Genomic DNA, 18,003 nt, shown 5'->3' on the forward strand with positions numbered 1-18,003 from the left:
AGGATTTGGATCGGATTATCCAGGTTAATCGACGTGACCTCAGTTATCCGAGCTGCTCAACATGTGATGATGGGCCTAATTCACAGTCTCTGCACCTGCGCTGCACTGTTGCCAATTCATGAATTTATTACAATATTGATACCCAGAACGGATTTAAAAGAAGAACCTGATGGCATGGAGCAAAAGAGAAAGGTCATGGAGGATCGAGAAGGGATTATGGCAAAACACTGAAACAGATCAAAAAATGACTTGCTTTTAATAAATATTTTTTCTAGGTTTTGGTCTCGCTTTGATTAATAAAATCTGAAAACTAAATCTAAAAAAAAGAACAGATTATATAGATGAACTGAAGTGTTTGTTTTGTGAGAATGAAGTTTTCTTTTTAATCGACTGTTGAGGTAATGATCAGAGTTAAAGGCAAAGGCATAAAGCAAAGCGGCTCATCGTTTAAATTTCTGCAACAAACAATCAAAATGCTAATGAGTCATCCACCTGCCTCTGGATCCCAGTGCATGTATTCATAATTTACCGCCGTCGGGAACAATCCCGAGTAAGTCTTCTTACAGTTTGCACACACTGTAGCTAAACGTGGATGCCGCTTCACAATAGTCAGTTTAATCCTGATAAAGCCCCTGAAGATAATCACTGAATGAGCATGATGACAAACGATCTGAAAAGCAGCAATTAGGTTCAGTACTGCAAGAACGTTCCTCACTTCAAAACATAAGCAAACAATTGAAAACTCTGCTCAAGATTTCAAAGGCCAAAAGGTCAGAGTTGAGAGAAAATCAAGGAGAATTTTAGACTTTTTTTCAACATTCAGTGCACTGATAAAACAAAGACTCCTGCATCTCCAAGCGATGAAGTGTATTTGTATTGTTGACAATGTGAAGTCTCACGTGTTCCTCTTATAGATCGGTGCGATAAGAGGACAACAGGGCATTAGAGGTTAGTGGCGGGACAAAGGGATGAGAGGATGAGGTTAAGTGGATCTTACTTTGCTTCCAGGGCCAGAGCAATGATGGCAGCTGCCATGGGAGCCGAGGCTGATGTCCCGGTGTGACTGTCTGTGCATCGGTGTCGCAGGTCTGTTGTGATCTGAGGATGAGGGAGCAGGAGAGACTCAAAAAGATGGATATAACACAGACTACAATTAAGACGGGGATAAATGACAGAACTGTGGAGGAAGACGGCAGTGATGACAGGTAGAACGGGTGAAAAAGGTTACGTTCACACAGCAGGTCTTAACATATTTCCAATTTTTTTGCTGAAATCTAATTTTTCTTGTTGTTTCGTTCATATTACCGAATGATGCAACTGAGATAAAACTTCTGTGTCACAACCACCAAAAGACCTGCATGCAAGAACGTTGATGTCATAGGAGGGCACAGTTTAAGGAAGTAATAGTGGATAGAGCCGTTTATGGATCACTATTAAAATTATTTAGGGATGACAGTATTGTTGCAAGATCATAACACGAAAGAAGCTAAGAAGAAGACATAATAGCTAATAACAATGGCCTTTTGTGGAGCACTGACTGCAACTTCGGTAGAAAAGTCTGTTTGGGCGTGAAGTCAGACCAGAAGTGGCTTAACTGTGACTAACAAACTTCTTTCATAATTTAATTGTTATACTTTTTAGCCATTGTTTATGTCTGGATTTACCCCGTCTGACTTCTTCTGGTGAAGAGTTATGACGCAAATGTCACGTCGATGATGTAAAAGTCGAACAAAATTCGACATGACCGTTTAGACTTCTGACACCTTAAAAACTTTTGGCTGCGTTTCCAATTTAGTTTTAAGTTTTATGTTGTTTTATGTGGTCATATGTCTGTTTCTGTATGTACTGCTGCTGCTCTCTGCACCTTAATTTCCGTTTGGGATGAATTAAGTTTTATTGAATAGACTTGAATAAAGTTATTTTTGGTTTTTTTGTATGAAAAGATTGGAATTGGGCCGCCCAGACTGCCATAGAAACATCTGTTTTGGGTCACATTTACCTGCTGAGTAAACGCAGCCTAAGAGACAGACTAAAGAGATGAGTATCAGCCAGATTTAAACACACCTGAAATCACTCAGACACACATTCCAGCTTTCATACAAAAACTCACGTCAGTTTATTATGAAAGAAACAAGAGACACATTGTGTTAAGCAATATGATGTAAGAAAAGTTATTAAAGAGCCGTAATATTTACTTTGATTGCGCATACGTTAAACAGCTTGACATTCAGTTGGCCAAGAATAACTTGGATCATTTCCAGTCTGAGCTCTCATCAAATGGAGCTTGTTTGGACTGGAAATATTGAGGGATTATCTGAACACAAACTGGACCTTACCATCTGCTGTGGATTGGCCAAAAGTTAAGACACACAAGCTTCTACTTTTCAAAAGCTTTACAGAAACTGTGTGCGTGTGTGTAATGTCAGTGTGAGGAATGTAGCAAGAAGATGCTGAACAAGCCAGTTCTTCATGGTCAGACATCTTAGTTCATCCCAGTGATGTGGTTGAAAGCTGTCAGACAAAGTCATAGTGCTTTAACCACATTCACAATGAAGAAAATAAATGTCTTCTTAAGAAGAAGAGGCTTTATGTCCAACTGGAGCCAGCTGGCTGAGTTAAGAAACGAGGAATGTGGTGTGCTTGCAGACAGACGTTAGGCTGTCGAGCACACATGCAGGGAACAACTACAATAGCTCTTCTCCTGCTTTTTCTTTTAATTTGATAACAGAAAGGAATGATTGCAGATGATACACACTCAATATGTACATCTTGAAGTTATGATGATCAGTTTCCACAAATTAAAAAATCCCAAACATACCCAACAAACACAAAGCCAGTGTGATACTCACGATCTTTCGGTCGTAGTTCTCGCCGCTGCTGTACGTAGTGGTCAGGGTGGACGAGCATTCCTCCAGGTACCAGGGCTTTCGTCCGCTCTCGGCCGTGCTGGAAATGGAGATGGTGTAGATGGAGTTGGTGTAGCCGTCGCAGGAGCAGTGGTCTCTGCTGCGCCCACCGTTTCCTGAAGCCCAAACAAATATAGAGCCACGGCCCTTCCTTCCCTGAAAGAAAAAGAAGCAGTTGCTCCACTTATTTCATCTTTAGATTAATGTCTCGGGTAACGGAGTGAAATCACAAAATGAAGCAAATTCACAAGTGCAGTTGAAGCCCTGTCATAAGCAATAAATTGTTATCAGATTACAGTTCAAGCTGTAGTAAGATTCAGTAAAACTTTACTCGAAATAAACACTGAAATCAGAAGGACATTGGCCCTCCAATTTTCTACATTTGGTCCCAAAGTCCGGTTCGTCAAAGCTCTCACATTCATCATCATCCTCAGTGTATTTACTGTCAGGCACGGCACTGTCGTCTTCAGAAGTTGTAACCATGACAACCACAGCTGTAATTTGGTGCATGTATAACATTTTTATCTATGGTGTCTAAAGTGCACTGTAAAATATGCAAATGTCAGAGATCACTACAATGTCCACTATCAAATAGATACGAATGTACACGTTTCAAAAATGTCCTCACTCAGACATTTGCTCGCCTGTCAAACTCTAAAAATACTGAAATCAGTTAAATATAAAATTATTTTCTACCAATTTTTCCAGATATATGAGCATATTCTATATGTGTATGTAGTCAAAACTTACTAAAAAGGAAACTAATAGTCTGAATTAACACAGTGAGGTTGTCAGGAGCGCTCAAGATCAGCCAGGAGTGGGTGAAAAAAAAAAGATCCAACAAACAAACTGGCACTGAAATTCACACCAGTTGCTTATACACACTAAACACACAGACTCACAAACTCTAATACATGGTAATAAAAGGTAGGATGGAGTTTTTCAAGAGAAGGCTTCTGTCAGACAGCGATAAGCGCATGAAGCCCCTCTGTGAGTTAGAGGAGGATCAGTCGGGACTAAAGGCTGGCAGGTGAAAGTGATGGAGAGCACTTTTATAAGCAGTTAACAAAGGAAAGGGGGTATTACACAAAAGGATGGAGGATAGTGAAGGAGAGGAGGCAGAAGAATGATTAAGTGCTATATAAACATGGCACAGACAAGTTAAGATCTGATTAAATCATATATATAGCAGCACATCACAGGATGTAACTCTCACCACAGGCATCAGTTATACTGCTAACACCTCGGCTCTGAGTAAACCGTCTCTTCAGGGTGTCTCTCAGGTCCATGTCACACTAACAAGCACGCCACTTTCACTCATCCTCACTAACCCAGCTGTACGGGGACAGTGGGACAGATCCACCTGCCCAGCTTCCACAGCTGGACAGCCGTCTTCCTCACCTCTGTCGTCTGTAAATCCCAAACAACCTCCACCTTTACATGTTTTCTTTTTGTCCACAGACATTCGGTTGTAGCCAGTAATAATACAGAGTACACCTTACATTCAGATAAACACCATTAACTCTTCTCCCTCGCTACTACAACATCTTCTTCATTAATAGAGAGCTGACTAAAGCAAACAGTGTGAATGTGCAGGCTTATGTTCATGCCATTAAATCACTTCACCCCCATTGACCTCTGCTGCAGCTTCCCACTCGACTCAGACACTCTGCCCTGTGACTCAATAAGCGCCACTTTGTTGGTGTGAAAAGCAGCCGATGAATATGCAAATGAAAATATGCTAATAAAGAAGCATTGCACTGAAATGTCAGGAGGAGGACTGTAGGTAGAAAATGGCAACAGATATCTCTGATCAGGAAAATACCGGTAGGAAAAAAATGTGTTTATATCACTTCTAGCTATGTAAATGCTCATGTTCAGTTTTTGGCTGGTTAATGGTTTACATGTTTATATATGATGGGATATTTCTGCTTGTAAAATGTGAATCCAAATGCGCTCACCATGCGGATGCCGTTCTCAAAGGCCTGCCTGGCCAGAGACGCCGGTCCGTCCACGGTCTTCCCATCGTCATCGGGTCCCCAGCTGGCGCTGTAAATATCAATATGCTGCGGGTTGAGACTCAGAGACCTGGCCTCCACCATGTCTGTTACATCTCCGTCCAGCATTCGGACACCTAGCGTACAAACAGAAACAAAACCAAACACTTCATCTTTTCCACAAAAAAAAGATTTAAGAGGGCAGTCACTGAAACCCAGCAAACTTATCAAGTACTTCTGTGTTGCATTTTTTGCCTCAGGAAAATATATGAAATTAACAAGCACTGCATTTCTGCAACACAATCCTTCAAAGCCTTGAGGAGAAAAAACAAGAAAAAAACTGAGGGGGAGTCTCCTGCAAAATTTAGTGGCTCTGTTAGACTGTGAAGGGCATGTCTGGCTTTTTACCTTTTTGTCCATTTTTACTGTTCCGAGTGATTCCTCGGATGAGACACTGCTAATAGATTTACATACCCCCAATTAATGTGAAATCTAGTTAATGATTTGATCGGCATTAACAACTAAACTGGAAACTTCACCAACTCTGCGGTTTTCTAACCAGAGCACCCTGTACATTTACTGACAGTCCAAATGAAGAAGGAAACAAAAAACATTGAAATAGTGGTTTTGCTCCAACTATTAGATTCAGTGCTTTTTTTTTTAACCCTCTTTAAAATTCCAATATATTTTGTTAAATCAACTCTGGATTAAATCTAAAATCTAAAAACATTTAGACTTGTCATACCTGGTGGGTTCAAGGAGGTGCCAAAAATAACATTAATCCAATTTATTTATTATGAACCATAATAAACTAATAAAAAATGTGATGAACATTTAAAATGCCTTGAAATTTATTTCATATAAGTTGGGGGTACACTACATGTTTATAAACTATAAAACATATTAGAGAATATACAAAGTACAGTGAAACCTTTAAAAAACATTTTTTTTAAATCAAGAGTTAAACATACTGAACTACTGACCTCCTATTCTGGCATTGTAGGCAATACCCACAATGCAGTGAGAGTTGTTTGCAGCTGCAGCGACTTCACCTGCACAGCGTGTACCATGTCTGAAGACAGAGCAGGAATAAACAGCTTATCATTGCACAATTTCAAACACTCTCAGTTGATATAACTGCACAAATTCACAAAAGTAAATTTAGACACCAGCAGGAACCAAGTATATAATGTAAACCTGCAGAATTTAAAGAAAAACTAATAGATGAAGGAAAACGCAGGTCTTTAAAACGTGAACATGGTTGAAGAAGTTGTAAACAAAAAGAGCTGACATGTATAAATTAAGGGATATGCAGGCTGAAAACATACAGAACATCTTCAAAAATATATATATCAGAATCGCTTCTTTATAAATGTAGAAATCCAGAGACCTTGTTTTGATATTCTCTATGAGAAGCCCCCAAGCTGTATACTTCCACCGGACCAGAAGAGGACAAAGACAGCTTTAGCAATGCCTACAAGTAATAAGTTTGACACGTGAGTGAGAGGGTAACATTCCTTGAGTAACTGCAGCAGTGACAATCGAGCCAGGTCAGCGACCATGACACAAACATGGCGTGTTTGTGTCTGCTGCCTTCTCCAAAACACCGCTTTCCAGATCTACACAAACACACACACACCTCCTACAGAGAACATCTGCATCACAACTCACACACACACAACCCCAAGAATAAAAACGATCTCTAAAAGCAGCCATGGAAAACCAGCAAACAGTTAAACAAAATCCACCATCAAAAAAAATAAAAAATAAAAAATCAAAGGGAGCTCCAGAGTCCTGAAAGCATTTTAGGCTGAATAAAGTTTGTGTGTCAAATCATCTCAAGGTAACAAAAATTGATTTACGTAACAGAACTGTACACTGAAACATCCTCACTTGCTGCTGATGTTATATCAAATATCTTGAATCAGTTCTTTAAAATGAACCATTCATGAGGAAAATCTGGGCTAGAAATTCAGCCAATCTTCACTTGAGTGCAGACACTGATGCCAGTTTAATAATTTGTTCATATTTTTTCATCTTATACTTTTTCAATCAGAAAAAAGAACCCTATACAAGTATATTTAACAATAATTTTAAATATATGTGTATAGATATCCTTTCTATTTTAGACCTAAAATAAATAAATAGATGACTGACAGAAAGAGGGGGACTTTTAAGTTGAACTCGACCTGTACCTCAAGTCTCAATGAAATATGAAGTTTCTTTTCTTAGAGATTTTGATGTTCAATGTTGAGGGATTCATCATGATATGGGACCGAACTGCTGCCTGCATCAGAAAATTACGAGGTACTTTTGAGCAAAATGTGACGAGACAGAGTACTTCATTTTTGGCAAGACAATGTAATAATATGACCAAATTGAACTCCTAAAAGAAAGTGGAGTCGGTCTGATTAAGACTTAGACTTAGACTGACTTTATTGTCATTTTGCATGCACAGGGTGTATACAGAACGAAATTTCGTTGCATACGGCTCAGGACAATGTTTTGAGGTTCCAATGTTATGAGGTTACTCCAGAATAAATTAAAATACAGTATAAAATATGAATATAAATATAAAATATAAAGTGCAGGAATGACAGTAAAATAGAAGTTATTTAGCTATGTACATGTGCAAGGTATGAAGTGGAGACCATTCTCCAACACTCAGTTCTGAACCAAATCCTGCAGAAGATCTATGGAGATGGCGGGAGCTGAAATCTGCCGCTTTCTTACAGGTTCTTGCACCTTTAAGCCAGTTTGATGCTTTGAAGCTGCAAAAGTCACAGGAAAGTCTAGATGACCTCTAATCTGCTTCAGGGTTCTGCATCTGAACGTAACAGTTTTCCACAAACGCAGCTCTTATATCAGCCCTGAGATATTCAATCAATGTACACAAATATGTGCTGTACTCCCCATTCAGACACATGTGGGAGTCGCATCAACAAGAATGACCTTCATTTGCTATCTTCCAGTTGTAAAGACAGTGATTTCCACATCATGACTTGTCTCCAGCTCGCGCCTCCGCATCTCGCTCACATTTCCAGCTGTGAGAACACGTCTCCAGCAGAAAACCTCCAGCTGTGAAATGCATGTGTGAGCAGCATCTGCAGGAAAAATAACTTAAATTTCACATTTTCTGACTTTTACATCTTTTTTCAGACTAATTGTTGGATAATTGTGGAATTATGCAAGATTAAAAAGAATCTGTTTAGCTGTAAATATAAAACTCAAACAAATAAAGTGACTACAGATTAGTAATCTGACTTTTTAGCACAGTTAATTAGCTCCCTCTCCTGCACTGTCCAACCTGCTCACGTTATCGCAGTAATCCATAAAACTGTCTTTCTGGCCTTCTTTTCGTTCTTTAGTGCTTGTGTCTGTCATCACATCTGTGTTGCAGTCACTCGTGGATCTCTCTGCTCAACCAGAACCAATTTTCAGCAGATGGAGCCACCAGAGCATCTCATTTTCTGTACACAAGTTAATTTGGATCCAGTTCTAATACCCTTACAGATATTTTCATGAATGTTTCTGTTAATCCTGTGTTGTTTCTGATGCATTTCAGACCATAAAAGACTATCGAGTTACAGCTTTTGTTTGTTTTCAAATGTGTCATATAAATTAATTTTAAAAAATCACACCAGTATTCCTGTTTTTTAGTGTAAAAAAGGCAGCTAATGCTGAAAATGTCTTAGGTCAAAGTCATAAAATCTCCACTACTGAGTAGATCCACCTAGAAACCCTATGAAATTGTTTTAGTCTTTAAATCAAGCAGGTGTTAGTTTCTAATTTTGCAGACCTAAAAAACGCACAGGTAGATATTACAAAAACCTAGCTGAAGCTTTGCATCATCAAACTGTTAGAAAGTTCATTATACTTTGATTTTAGCTGAAGGCCGCCTGATTAGAAAATAATGTATTTAAAAATGCACTTCAATACTTGCACCCACAAAGAGGGGCTTACCAGAGAACAACTCCAGAATATGAAAGTGCAGAAAAAAGAATGGCACATTTGACCCAGATCAAGAACCACAGGTGCAGTTAAGCCAAACGTTAAGTGTTTTCTGGGCACATAGTGCTATTTTATACCACAATCAAGTAACTGTGTTACCTTCAGCTTTAAAAATGCCGTATAAATCAAAAACTTCAAAGAAATTTCACTTCCATATCCAACTCCTTAAAATTGGCTTCTGTCTCTTTAAGAACCTCCTGTCCTTTTCGACACTCCTCTTTCAACGCATCATCACAATAAAGCTTCTCCATGCTGTCCATTGAACAAACTAAAGAGGTCAGCAGGTGCACATTTCCCCCAGGTGTTTGCTAGTTGCTGCTGCCGCTAGTCTGGTGGAGCTGAGTGGGGGAGGTGCAGGGAAGAGCTGCGCTGTGAGGCGGGAGATCAAGGATTCCTCAAACATGCATGAAAGAGTCAAAACGTCACCTTGAGTATGTTTGTGATGACACGACATAAAGATCAACAGCTACATTTTACATAATATGCCCTTTAACCATTCTTAGACCTTTGTCATTTTGAAAATAAAAGGGAATAACATTTTGATAATGAAACATTTTTATAGACTGTGAACCCTGAGATGAAGATTGGTTTCAACAAGCCAGTTATCTCATATCAACATGAAAGATGTTTCCACTAAAGACATCTGAATTAAAAAATAAAACATAAAACTGCTCCACCCTATGATACTAATACAAAAGGTCATAAAATAGCAACACCCAAAGCCTTATAAGTGAAAAATTCAACCTGGAGCTCATTCAACTGCATCTGCAGCCCTCATGCTGTCTCTTTAAGACATCACCAGCAGGGACTGAGCCACTGCCACGACACTTGTGTTGCTGCAGCCAAACACACATTCAAACAAAAAAAAAAATAAAAGAGGAGGAGGGGAAGTCACTTGCTGAGCTAAAGCCAAGCTGGCACAAGACAAGTGCATAGACAAGTGAGTTTGTTTTTCTCCCCATTCTTACACAGCCACTCACACATTCACATTCTTCCAAACAGAAAAAACCACAAGCTTCCCACAGATATCATCACAATCAAATTCTCTGTCACTCAGCAAAACCACAACAAAGTCAGGACTGAACTAATCCATCAGAAAGACACAACTGCTTCAAAAACAGCATGAAAGCACTCCAAGATGAAGAAGAGCAAGTATACCATAAAACCCTTCCTGTCCATGACTCATTCTTTTTGTAAAAATATTTTTTCTTACTTGTTCTCATTGGTTGCATCGTATCGCGGCATGGGATCCAGATCATTGCTGTTGACGTCATAGCTTGCTTGAGGATCCTGGAAGAGACACCAAGATGAAATCAAGAATATGAAACTTCAAATTAGCTTGTAATAAAAACAGGAGGGAAAAAATCTTGACAAAGCCCAACATGGTCATGTCAATGGATCATCAAAATGCGAATCCAGCCTGAACAAACAGTTCACACGAGAGTCATAACGGCTCTGTAAATTGAATGCAATCGTAGTTAATCCACTGTGCCGAGCATTTCAGCCTTCAGCATAAACAACTCCTGGCATTAGGAGGAGTTAATAACCGCAGCACAGGCCCTGTCAAACAGGAGGAATCACTCTGACTGATAGCCTTACCAGCTGCCTGAGGCCAAGATGTTTACCTAAATATCTGACAAACTTCATCATCCCTTCATCATCTACTGTATGTAACTAGAGATGTACAGCAACATGGACAGCACCTTGCAAAAGTACAAATTGCTCATGCACTTTTGCTTTTCTTAGATTCCTATTATGTCTTGTAACAGAACACCATGACGTTCTGGACACTTGTTAAGTGGAAGTAAAAATACTTTACTTTTTTACCTAAATGTTTTCTAAATGAAAATCTGAAAAGAGGGGCAAATACTTGTGTACAGCACCTCTCACTTAATGATTTTTAGACCACCATATGCTGTAAGTGTTTAGAGGTATTGCTCTACCACAGGGGCGTCCAAACTTTTTGTCACATCGACATCGAGTCTAAAATACTCAAAGGCCAAGAAAAAAAAATAAAATAAAATCAAGCAAAATAGGCTGATTTTTTATTTTATTTTGTAGGAAAAAGATGTTATTCATCATCAATCCAAACATTTGAAATGATTTTATTAAAAGAAATTATTTTGAAATAATTTTAGGCTCGTTTGAACAGGATTTGGGTCACTTTCTTTCACAACGCTTGCTATGTTCAGCAGAGTTGAATAAATTTGGGTGCAGCAAAGTCAGTTTTTCAGAAAAAGTCTCTAAATAAACGTGGTTCTACTTATCATAAAAGTTTAAAAAGACAAATACTGTTTTAAAAGAAAATTGTCAGTAATAGTTTCACCCTGGGTAAAAATGAAAGGCTTTATAAACATTATTCTTGAATACAGTTGGAGGTCATTAAAAAAAGAAAAAAAAAATGTCCAAGGTCACATATGGCCCCCAAGCCGGACTTTGGACATCCCTGCTCCAGCATCTTTCCACATCCAGAAACTGACATTTTTTCCTCATTTTCTATTGAAAATGGGGAAAAAGCCTCAAGCTTAGTCAGACTGGATGGAGAACATTTGTTAGCCTCAGTCTGCCATCGACTCACAGAGTTCACAACAATTTGTTGTCTTGTTAACTGATTCCTCCTGCTTAGCTCTCAATTTCTCCAAAGGAGATAATTTGATAAGATCCTATTTGATAGGCTTTTCTGATTAAATGAATCCTCTCTTGGCCCATGGGTTTAGCTGGATGGTCATGTTTTTACTGGTCATACTTTCCATTTTGTGAATGTTTCTGTTAATCCTGTGTTGTTTCTGAGACTTCTTCGTCATGAATCTGTTTGCTCACTAATGTTCTCTAAGAAACCGTCTGAGGCCTCCACAGATTTACTGATTAGTTTTGCATACAATATTTTGGAAAACCACACATTCTTTCCCCTGCTCCACATAAATATGCGCTGCCTTGTGTTGATCTAAAAGCTAAAAATAGCAATAAAATACATTAAAGTTCAAGTTTGATTTGTTACAAAAAGTGGAAAACTTTATACTTACTTTTGCATTTATTATACTGACAGCCTACATATGCTCTAACAAGTTTAAAGAAGCTTCCTACTACAATATAATTTGTGATTATCAGATAAAAATTCCTTTGGAGGTTTAAATTTTTCACATTTTTTTTAGACTTTTATTATATAAAAAAAAATCTTTCTATAAGCCTGACCTTTTAAGACACAATATAAAGCTAGAGCCCAGAGACTACAGCATAGTTTGTATACCTACCCAAACCTCACATGTAAGCAACAGTACTTACAAAGATCAACACTTTGAAGTCACTGACAACACCAAACATAAACACACTACCGCTCATAGTCGCCCTACACGCGCATACATACACACTCACGTAGTTCTGAGAAAGGTCCGGGTGGGTCCGCTCAATCCCATCGTCCAGAATGGTGACCACCACGTCTTTACCCGTGTAGCCCCTCTTCCACGCCCCCATGATGTTCATGTCCGACTGGCAGTTGTGGACGTCGTCGCTGCAGTGCTGCAGGGCCGGAAGCAGATGGAGAGGAGAGGTCGGGAGAAAATAGAGAGTAAATAAAGCTGTGAGGGGAAAAAGGTTAAGAACATTCAAACATGTACTGCTAATTTACAGCAAGATCCAGAGTAAACATTGCACAATCGGACATAAACAAGCTCAAACTTGTTTATGTTAGGTTTATCTGGAGAGTTTTTTTTCCAGTTTCATTCAACCTGGTCAAATCATACAGTCCTGAAAGAAAAAACTACCTCAATCTCATTTGTGGAGAAACCAAGAACATATGAAAAATAAAAAGCTAAATTGAGACAATAACATAATTGAACTCTGCCATAATTCCATCCTCAGAAACACCTATAAGTCATAAGTATTACTTTCTGGTAGAAAAGCCAGAAAGTAATAAACTAAAAAAGCTTCATTCAATTCAGTCTGGATGAATTTTAGGTGTTTTCAGTTGTCATCAAACATTTAACTTGACATCAGCAGTGATGAAGCAGAGTTTGTCAATAAGAAAACTACAAGTTGTTCTGCACAAATTGTAATTTCTAAACTGAACAAACACACTCATACATTAGCAGTGCTTGTGATTTCCTACCTAGAGTGTCAACATCACATAACATTGCAGCAGTGGCAGAATACCTAAGACGCGGTTGGACCACGTGGTTGTGGTCCAAACCTCTTCGAATGCTATTGGTTCATGTCTTAACATTTTCACATATTGCAAGTTTTCTATCATGCAACTCTTGAACACCATTTAAAATAAGAGAAACTGTTTTGATTACTTTATCAGAGTAATGTAATTACATTAAGTTTCTCTTTGATTACTTTTTAAAATATCAAGGTAAATCACATCTTCAGTTCACATTAAGCAGTCATCCAAGATTGGCACGTTTCAGCCACTCAGATGAGATATGTAATCTAAATTTAAAACATCCGACATTATTGTTTTGAAATGTTAAGAGGTCAGTGCAACACAATTTTTACTCCTATTGCTGTCGTCACTGCTGCACCACAATTCCTGTCATTTCTGAGCACTCACAGTTGTGCGGGATATCACCGTCTCCACTTGTGATTTATGACTAGCCAAAGGGAGCACAGTGGCGGCTTGTCTTTGTGAGTTTATGGCAAACGTGTTTTTTTTTAAAGAGGCTACAGACTGTTTGGAGCACAACAACATCTTGAAACTAAGAAAACATTTTACAATGCAGTTAGATTTGTGCCTTTTCAGCAGATATAACACACTTTAATCACCCGTAGCACCGGCAGCTCTAAAGTCGTGCAGGCTGGAGGCAAAGGAGGCGGCAAACAGGCAGGTGGCGCTGTAAACGGAAACTGCTTACCAACGAGCCCGTAAGTCAAGAGTAACTTCTGTAATTCTCATGAGACAATTAAAGGAAAAATATAAATAAAATGTTGGAAGCACTTTACTCTCTCTAGATTGCAGCTATATTTGAAGAACTAATTATCTACTCACTAGACAATTTAAAATGATATTATGTCGTACGACAAAACATTACTGCCAGGATTTTATGAGAGCAATCTCACAGTGTGACACTTGCAATAAAATTACACGATTGCTGTAGCTGCACAGGCTGACGGCGCCTTTTGTTTGAGTTGGCAATCCCTTATCGCTCAATGAAAATGTTAGTCAAACGTGTCCAATTTTATTTGTTTCCAGGTCAAAGTGAAATTTAGGTGCACAACTGTCAACAATGACTTTACCTTTTAGCCACTTAAAGGGGAGCTATTATGTAAAATCTACTTTTTCGAGCTTAAGATCATGCTATGATGTTGTTTTAGTCTCCGATGTCAACCACTCAGTGGCGCCTAAACGCTTGCTCTCACAAAGTGGCACCCATTGACACAAAGCTCTCCCTTGGAGCTGCAGCCTCCAATTCAAGACCTCACAGACCTCAACTATGACTCATTAACTGAGCTCCTTCAGACTAGCGGCAGCTGCAATTAGCAAATACCTGGTGGAACTGAGTCTGTTTAGTCCAACGCTCTTAAGACAGGGTTGTAAATGCCATAATACATGAACATTGTTGTGATTACGTGAAGAAGATGGAGTGTCAAAAAAACGTAGGAGCTCCTTAAAGAGATAGATGGCCAATTTCAAAAAGTCAAATTACAAAGTTATGTTTGATATATGCAGCACTCTTATAACAATTAAAGGTGGCATAGTTACTTAAATGTGCTTTAAAATGGCACTATATGCCTAGAAAATACATAATACCATCCCACTGAGGAATTTTCTGCTCGTGTGTTAAGTTAGAAAAAAACATTTTCATTGTTTCAACTGTACTGCTGGTTTTTTTCAAGGAAAAGACAGGATGTAATGTTTTTTTCTTTGTCTCAGAGAAAAAAAAAGTACAGTAAAAAAATCAGTTAAAAAAATACTGGCATAACCTAAAACCAAACGCAGAAAGTTCAGAGAGTTTCATCCCCCAGCTGAACCCCCCCAAATCTCTGGTCAAAGTACCAGGATTTATCTAAATCAAGTTAACTATTGACAGAGTCGAGGACACTGGACCGGTCACATACACAAAAAATGTACACCTAAAGGAGCAATGATCTGAAGGTGTACAGTAAGTAAACACCTCTGATAAATGCCCAAACACAGCTGGTATAAACCACGCTTCTAGTTGTTTTTCATACGGTAAAGAGGGACATTTTTTCCATAAAAACAACCACGATTGTTTGATTTCAGAGAAAATAGGCACATAAATCCCTCAGCTCCACTGTCACCGCAGTAATCAGGGCCACATCACAACACAACCAGACCTTTGTCCCACAAACTGGGGAAAGGTGGGCAGCACACAGTCCTCTGAATATACAGTGTACTTACAATATACCACATGCTGCTCCACTTTGCATCATTGTAGAAAATGTTGTTCTGGGCCACGCTGTTCTGGGCGGGGCTCGTCTGGGAAAAGGGTGGGACAGGTTTGTAATCCCTCTTGATCCTCCTCTTCACCACCTGCTGTTCTATCCACTCCACCTAAAACAAGCACATACACACACAGGTGTAATTTAGCAGAGATCACTACTACTAATTAAACACACAGTGAAAATTAGCCCTCAGATAACACAATAAGGAAACAAGATAAAGTATAGATAAATATATAAACCCTATGTTCTAATTTATCACATGAACCAAATAAAACATTGAAAAGAGACTTAACAGAACAGATTATTAGTTACCTGCGAGCCAAGGTAATAAATTATATTTCAAGCTGAGCTGGTGCTCTGTTGATAGCATCCTCACAATATATTTTGCAAAAGTTCTCAGGATTGATATCTCATCAAAACAAATTTATCTCTGCAACACAGAACTTCTACTTTCCAAATGACATGATAGTTGGATGTTCCCAAAAATAACGTGACTGATTACTTCTGATTTTTTCTTGATGTTGCACAAAGAAGCAATGTTATTGAGGTTATTGCTTTAAAATAAATCCCAACATTTACCTCAGTTTAACTAAACTGCAAAACAAAATTTCTTTGGTGATCCGAACTGAGCTAAAAACGAAAGGTTCACTCTGATTTACTTTTAGATATTGAAAAAATTAGGTTATTAAAAAGTATGATTTTTATATTACTTTACAGTGGTTGTAAAAGTCAGGTTTCGACTAAATGTAAAAGCAGCATTGATTTTACAAATGAAAACCAAAATGTGTTTTGGAAAAAGCATCACAACAACCCAAGACAAAAAAATAAATAAGTAAAAGGCAATCTTGTATTTTCTGGCTGAAAATCATTTGCTAAGAACTCATAAAAGTCTCCCAGGTGACATCAATTTCTCAAATGTTATGCGCTTGCTTCCAAGCACAAGCCAGTCCTTGGAAAAAAGTTAATCCCGGTTTTAGACAGAATTTTCCGATTTCAAAAACAGCATTTTGCTGGATCAGAGGAGGACAGCTGAACCCACTGCTGAACTCTGCTTCTTTGTGTTTAGTCTAGCAGGTTTCATACCTTCAAGAGTTTACACTCAGGCAGCAGCACAGAAACTGAAATGACACCAGACACAACATCCATGGAGAAGAAAGGAAAATACTATAGAATTTAAATTTGCACTTAAACATATGCTGCAAAGAAGACAAATCCCATTGCTTTGTATAAGTTTTAACCCTGACTGTTTGTTTATATTTTACCTTTGGAAAACTGGTGCTAAAGATGGCGCTTACAGCTAAGAAGCTTTCAGACTCTCTGAAGATCTTCCTGGTATTTTGTCTAGCTTTTACACACACAATACAGACTAAAATGTATTTAAAGTAAGCAGCAAACTGAAGGAACGAGTGTGTAAGAGTCAATTTTAACATGAATCTCTAGCTACTGTGTTACTAGTTGGTTAAAAAACAAATAGCATTCGTTACATTTCTTCAAATAAATCTCCAAAAATGCTAAAAAAAATAATAAAAAAAGAATGTGGCAATTTAAACTAATTGTGATTCCATTAACTGAAAAACGTATGGTGACACAATATGCAATGATTAGCAAAAAGCGTTAACAAGACAACTGCAATTTCTGTTGTTAAAAGCAATAAAATACTGACAAAATACCTGGTAATTCCTTATGCAATTTCTTTAGTCAATATATCTTTTATAAATAACTCTGCAAGTAAAAAGAAGGATCAAATGAAGTGTCTTTGTCATAGACTTGTGAACACAGAAGGCTGTACAATAAAACCAGTCGGCTTTAAGCCTTTAAGAAACACCAATCAGGATTTACCAACTGATACTGATATTAGACGCCTGACTTTTGTTTAAGGAGATTAGAACAGGAAACATATTTCTCCTCATTTTGTTTTAATTCAGCAATTAAATGTAACAAACACTAAACATAAAATGAGGGGATTACAAGAGTTTTCCCATTTGTGCACAAACTTACATGTCCCTAATCATATCTAACTTTTTCTACAGTCAAAATACAGAAAATGCTTTTAAAGAAGAGCCTTTTCTTTCTTGATGCATTTAATGAACATTACATAGGTCAGAGTTTGGCAGCTTAAACAAAGATTTAATAACAAATACTCTAAATAATAGAAAACAACAGCCAGTGTGAAAATAAATAAAACCCAGAGAACCATTGATCAAGATCCATTGAAAAGATTAATAAGAACAATCTCCCTATTCTTAAAAGACATATTGACAATAAAACTCGCACATGGAGGTATTTTGTCAGGTTACAACCACAAAACATGCATTTTATTGGGATTTCATGTGAAAAATCAATAGATATAGAAACTAGCAATAATTTGTGTAAGAAGGTAGGAGGAAAATGAAACATAATTTACTAAATTTGAAAATCTAGAAAATATGTCAAGCCTTTAATTAAGCCCTCAACCTCTATGGGGTTATTTCCCCATGATGTGGAACTTTGTCTTGATCTGTCATGAAATGTCATTAAATTAAAAGAAGTTTAAGGTTGTAGTGTGACAAACTGTAATAATGTTCACATTTTACAAACCGTTGTGTTTTCAGATATGTATGTGGTACTGTTGTGAAGCTAGAAGTCTGACTGTCAAAGTGATGCTCAGACAAAAATATAAAAATACACATTAAGGGCAATCAATTTAT

General features: G+C 37.9%; 1 protein-coding gene across 6 annotated transcripts in view; it reads right to left on the minus strand.

Annotated features, from left to right (window-relative positions):
• Positions 1 to 18,003, minus strand: part of pcsk5 (proprotein convertase subtilisin/kexin type 5) — a 92,758-nt gene that overhangs the window by 53,370 nt on the left and 21,385 nt on the right. For all 6 annotated transcript variants that reach the window (XM_023343112.1, XM_014468488.2, XM_023343114.1 and 3 more), the window contains exons 3-9: positions 15,273 to 15,425; positions 12,287 to 12,430; positions 10,128 to 10,204; positions 5,887 to 5,975; positions 4,868 to 5,040; positions 2,850 to 3,062; positions 998 to 1,098 (exon numbers count right to left, since the gene is read on the minus strand). In XM_023343112.1, the coding sequence (XP_023198880.1) occupies positions 998 to 1,098; positions 2,850 to 3,062; positions 4,868 to 5,040; positions 5,887 to 5,975; positions 10,128 to 10,204; positions 12,287 to 12,430; positions 15,273 to 15,425 (950 nt within the window). The remainder of the gene's footprint in view (positions 1 to 997; positions 1,099 to 2,849; positions 3,063 to 4,867; positions 5,041 to 5,886; positions 5,976 to 10,127; positions 10,205 to 12,286; positions 12,431 to 15,272; positions 15,426 to 18,003) is intronic.

This window comes from Xiphophorus maculatus, chromosome 12 (genome assembly GCF_002775205.1).
Source record: "Xiphophorus maculatus strain JP 163 A chromosome 12, X_maculatus-5.0-male, whole genome shotgun sequence".
NCBI lineage: Eukaryota > Metazoa > Chordata > Actinopteri > Cyprinodontiformes > Poeciliidae > Xiphophorus > Xiphophorus maculatus.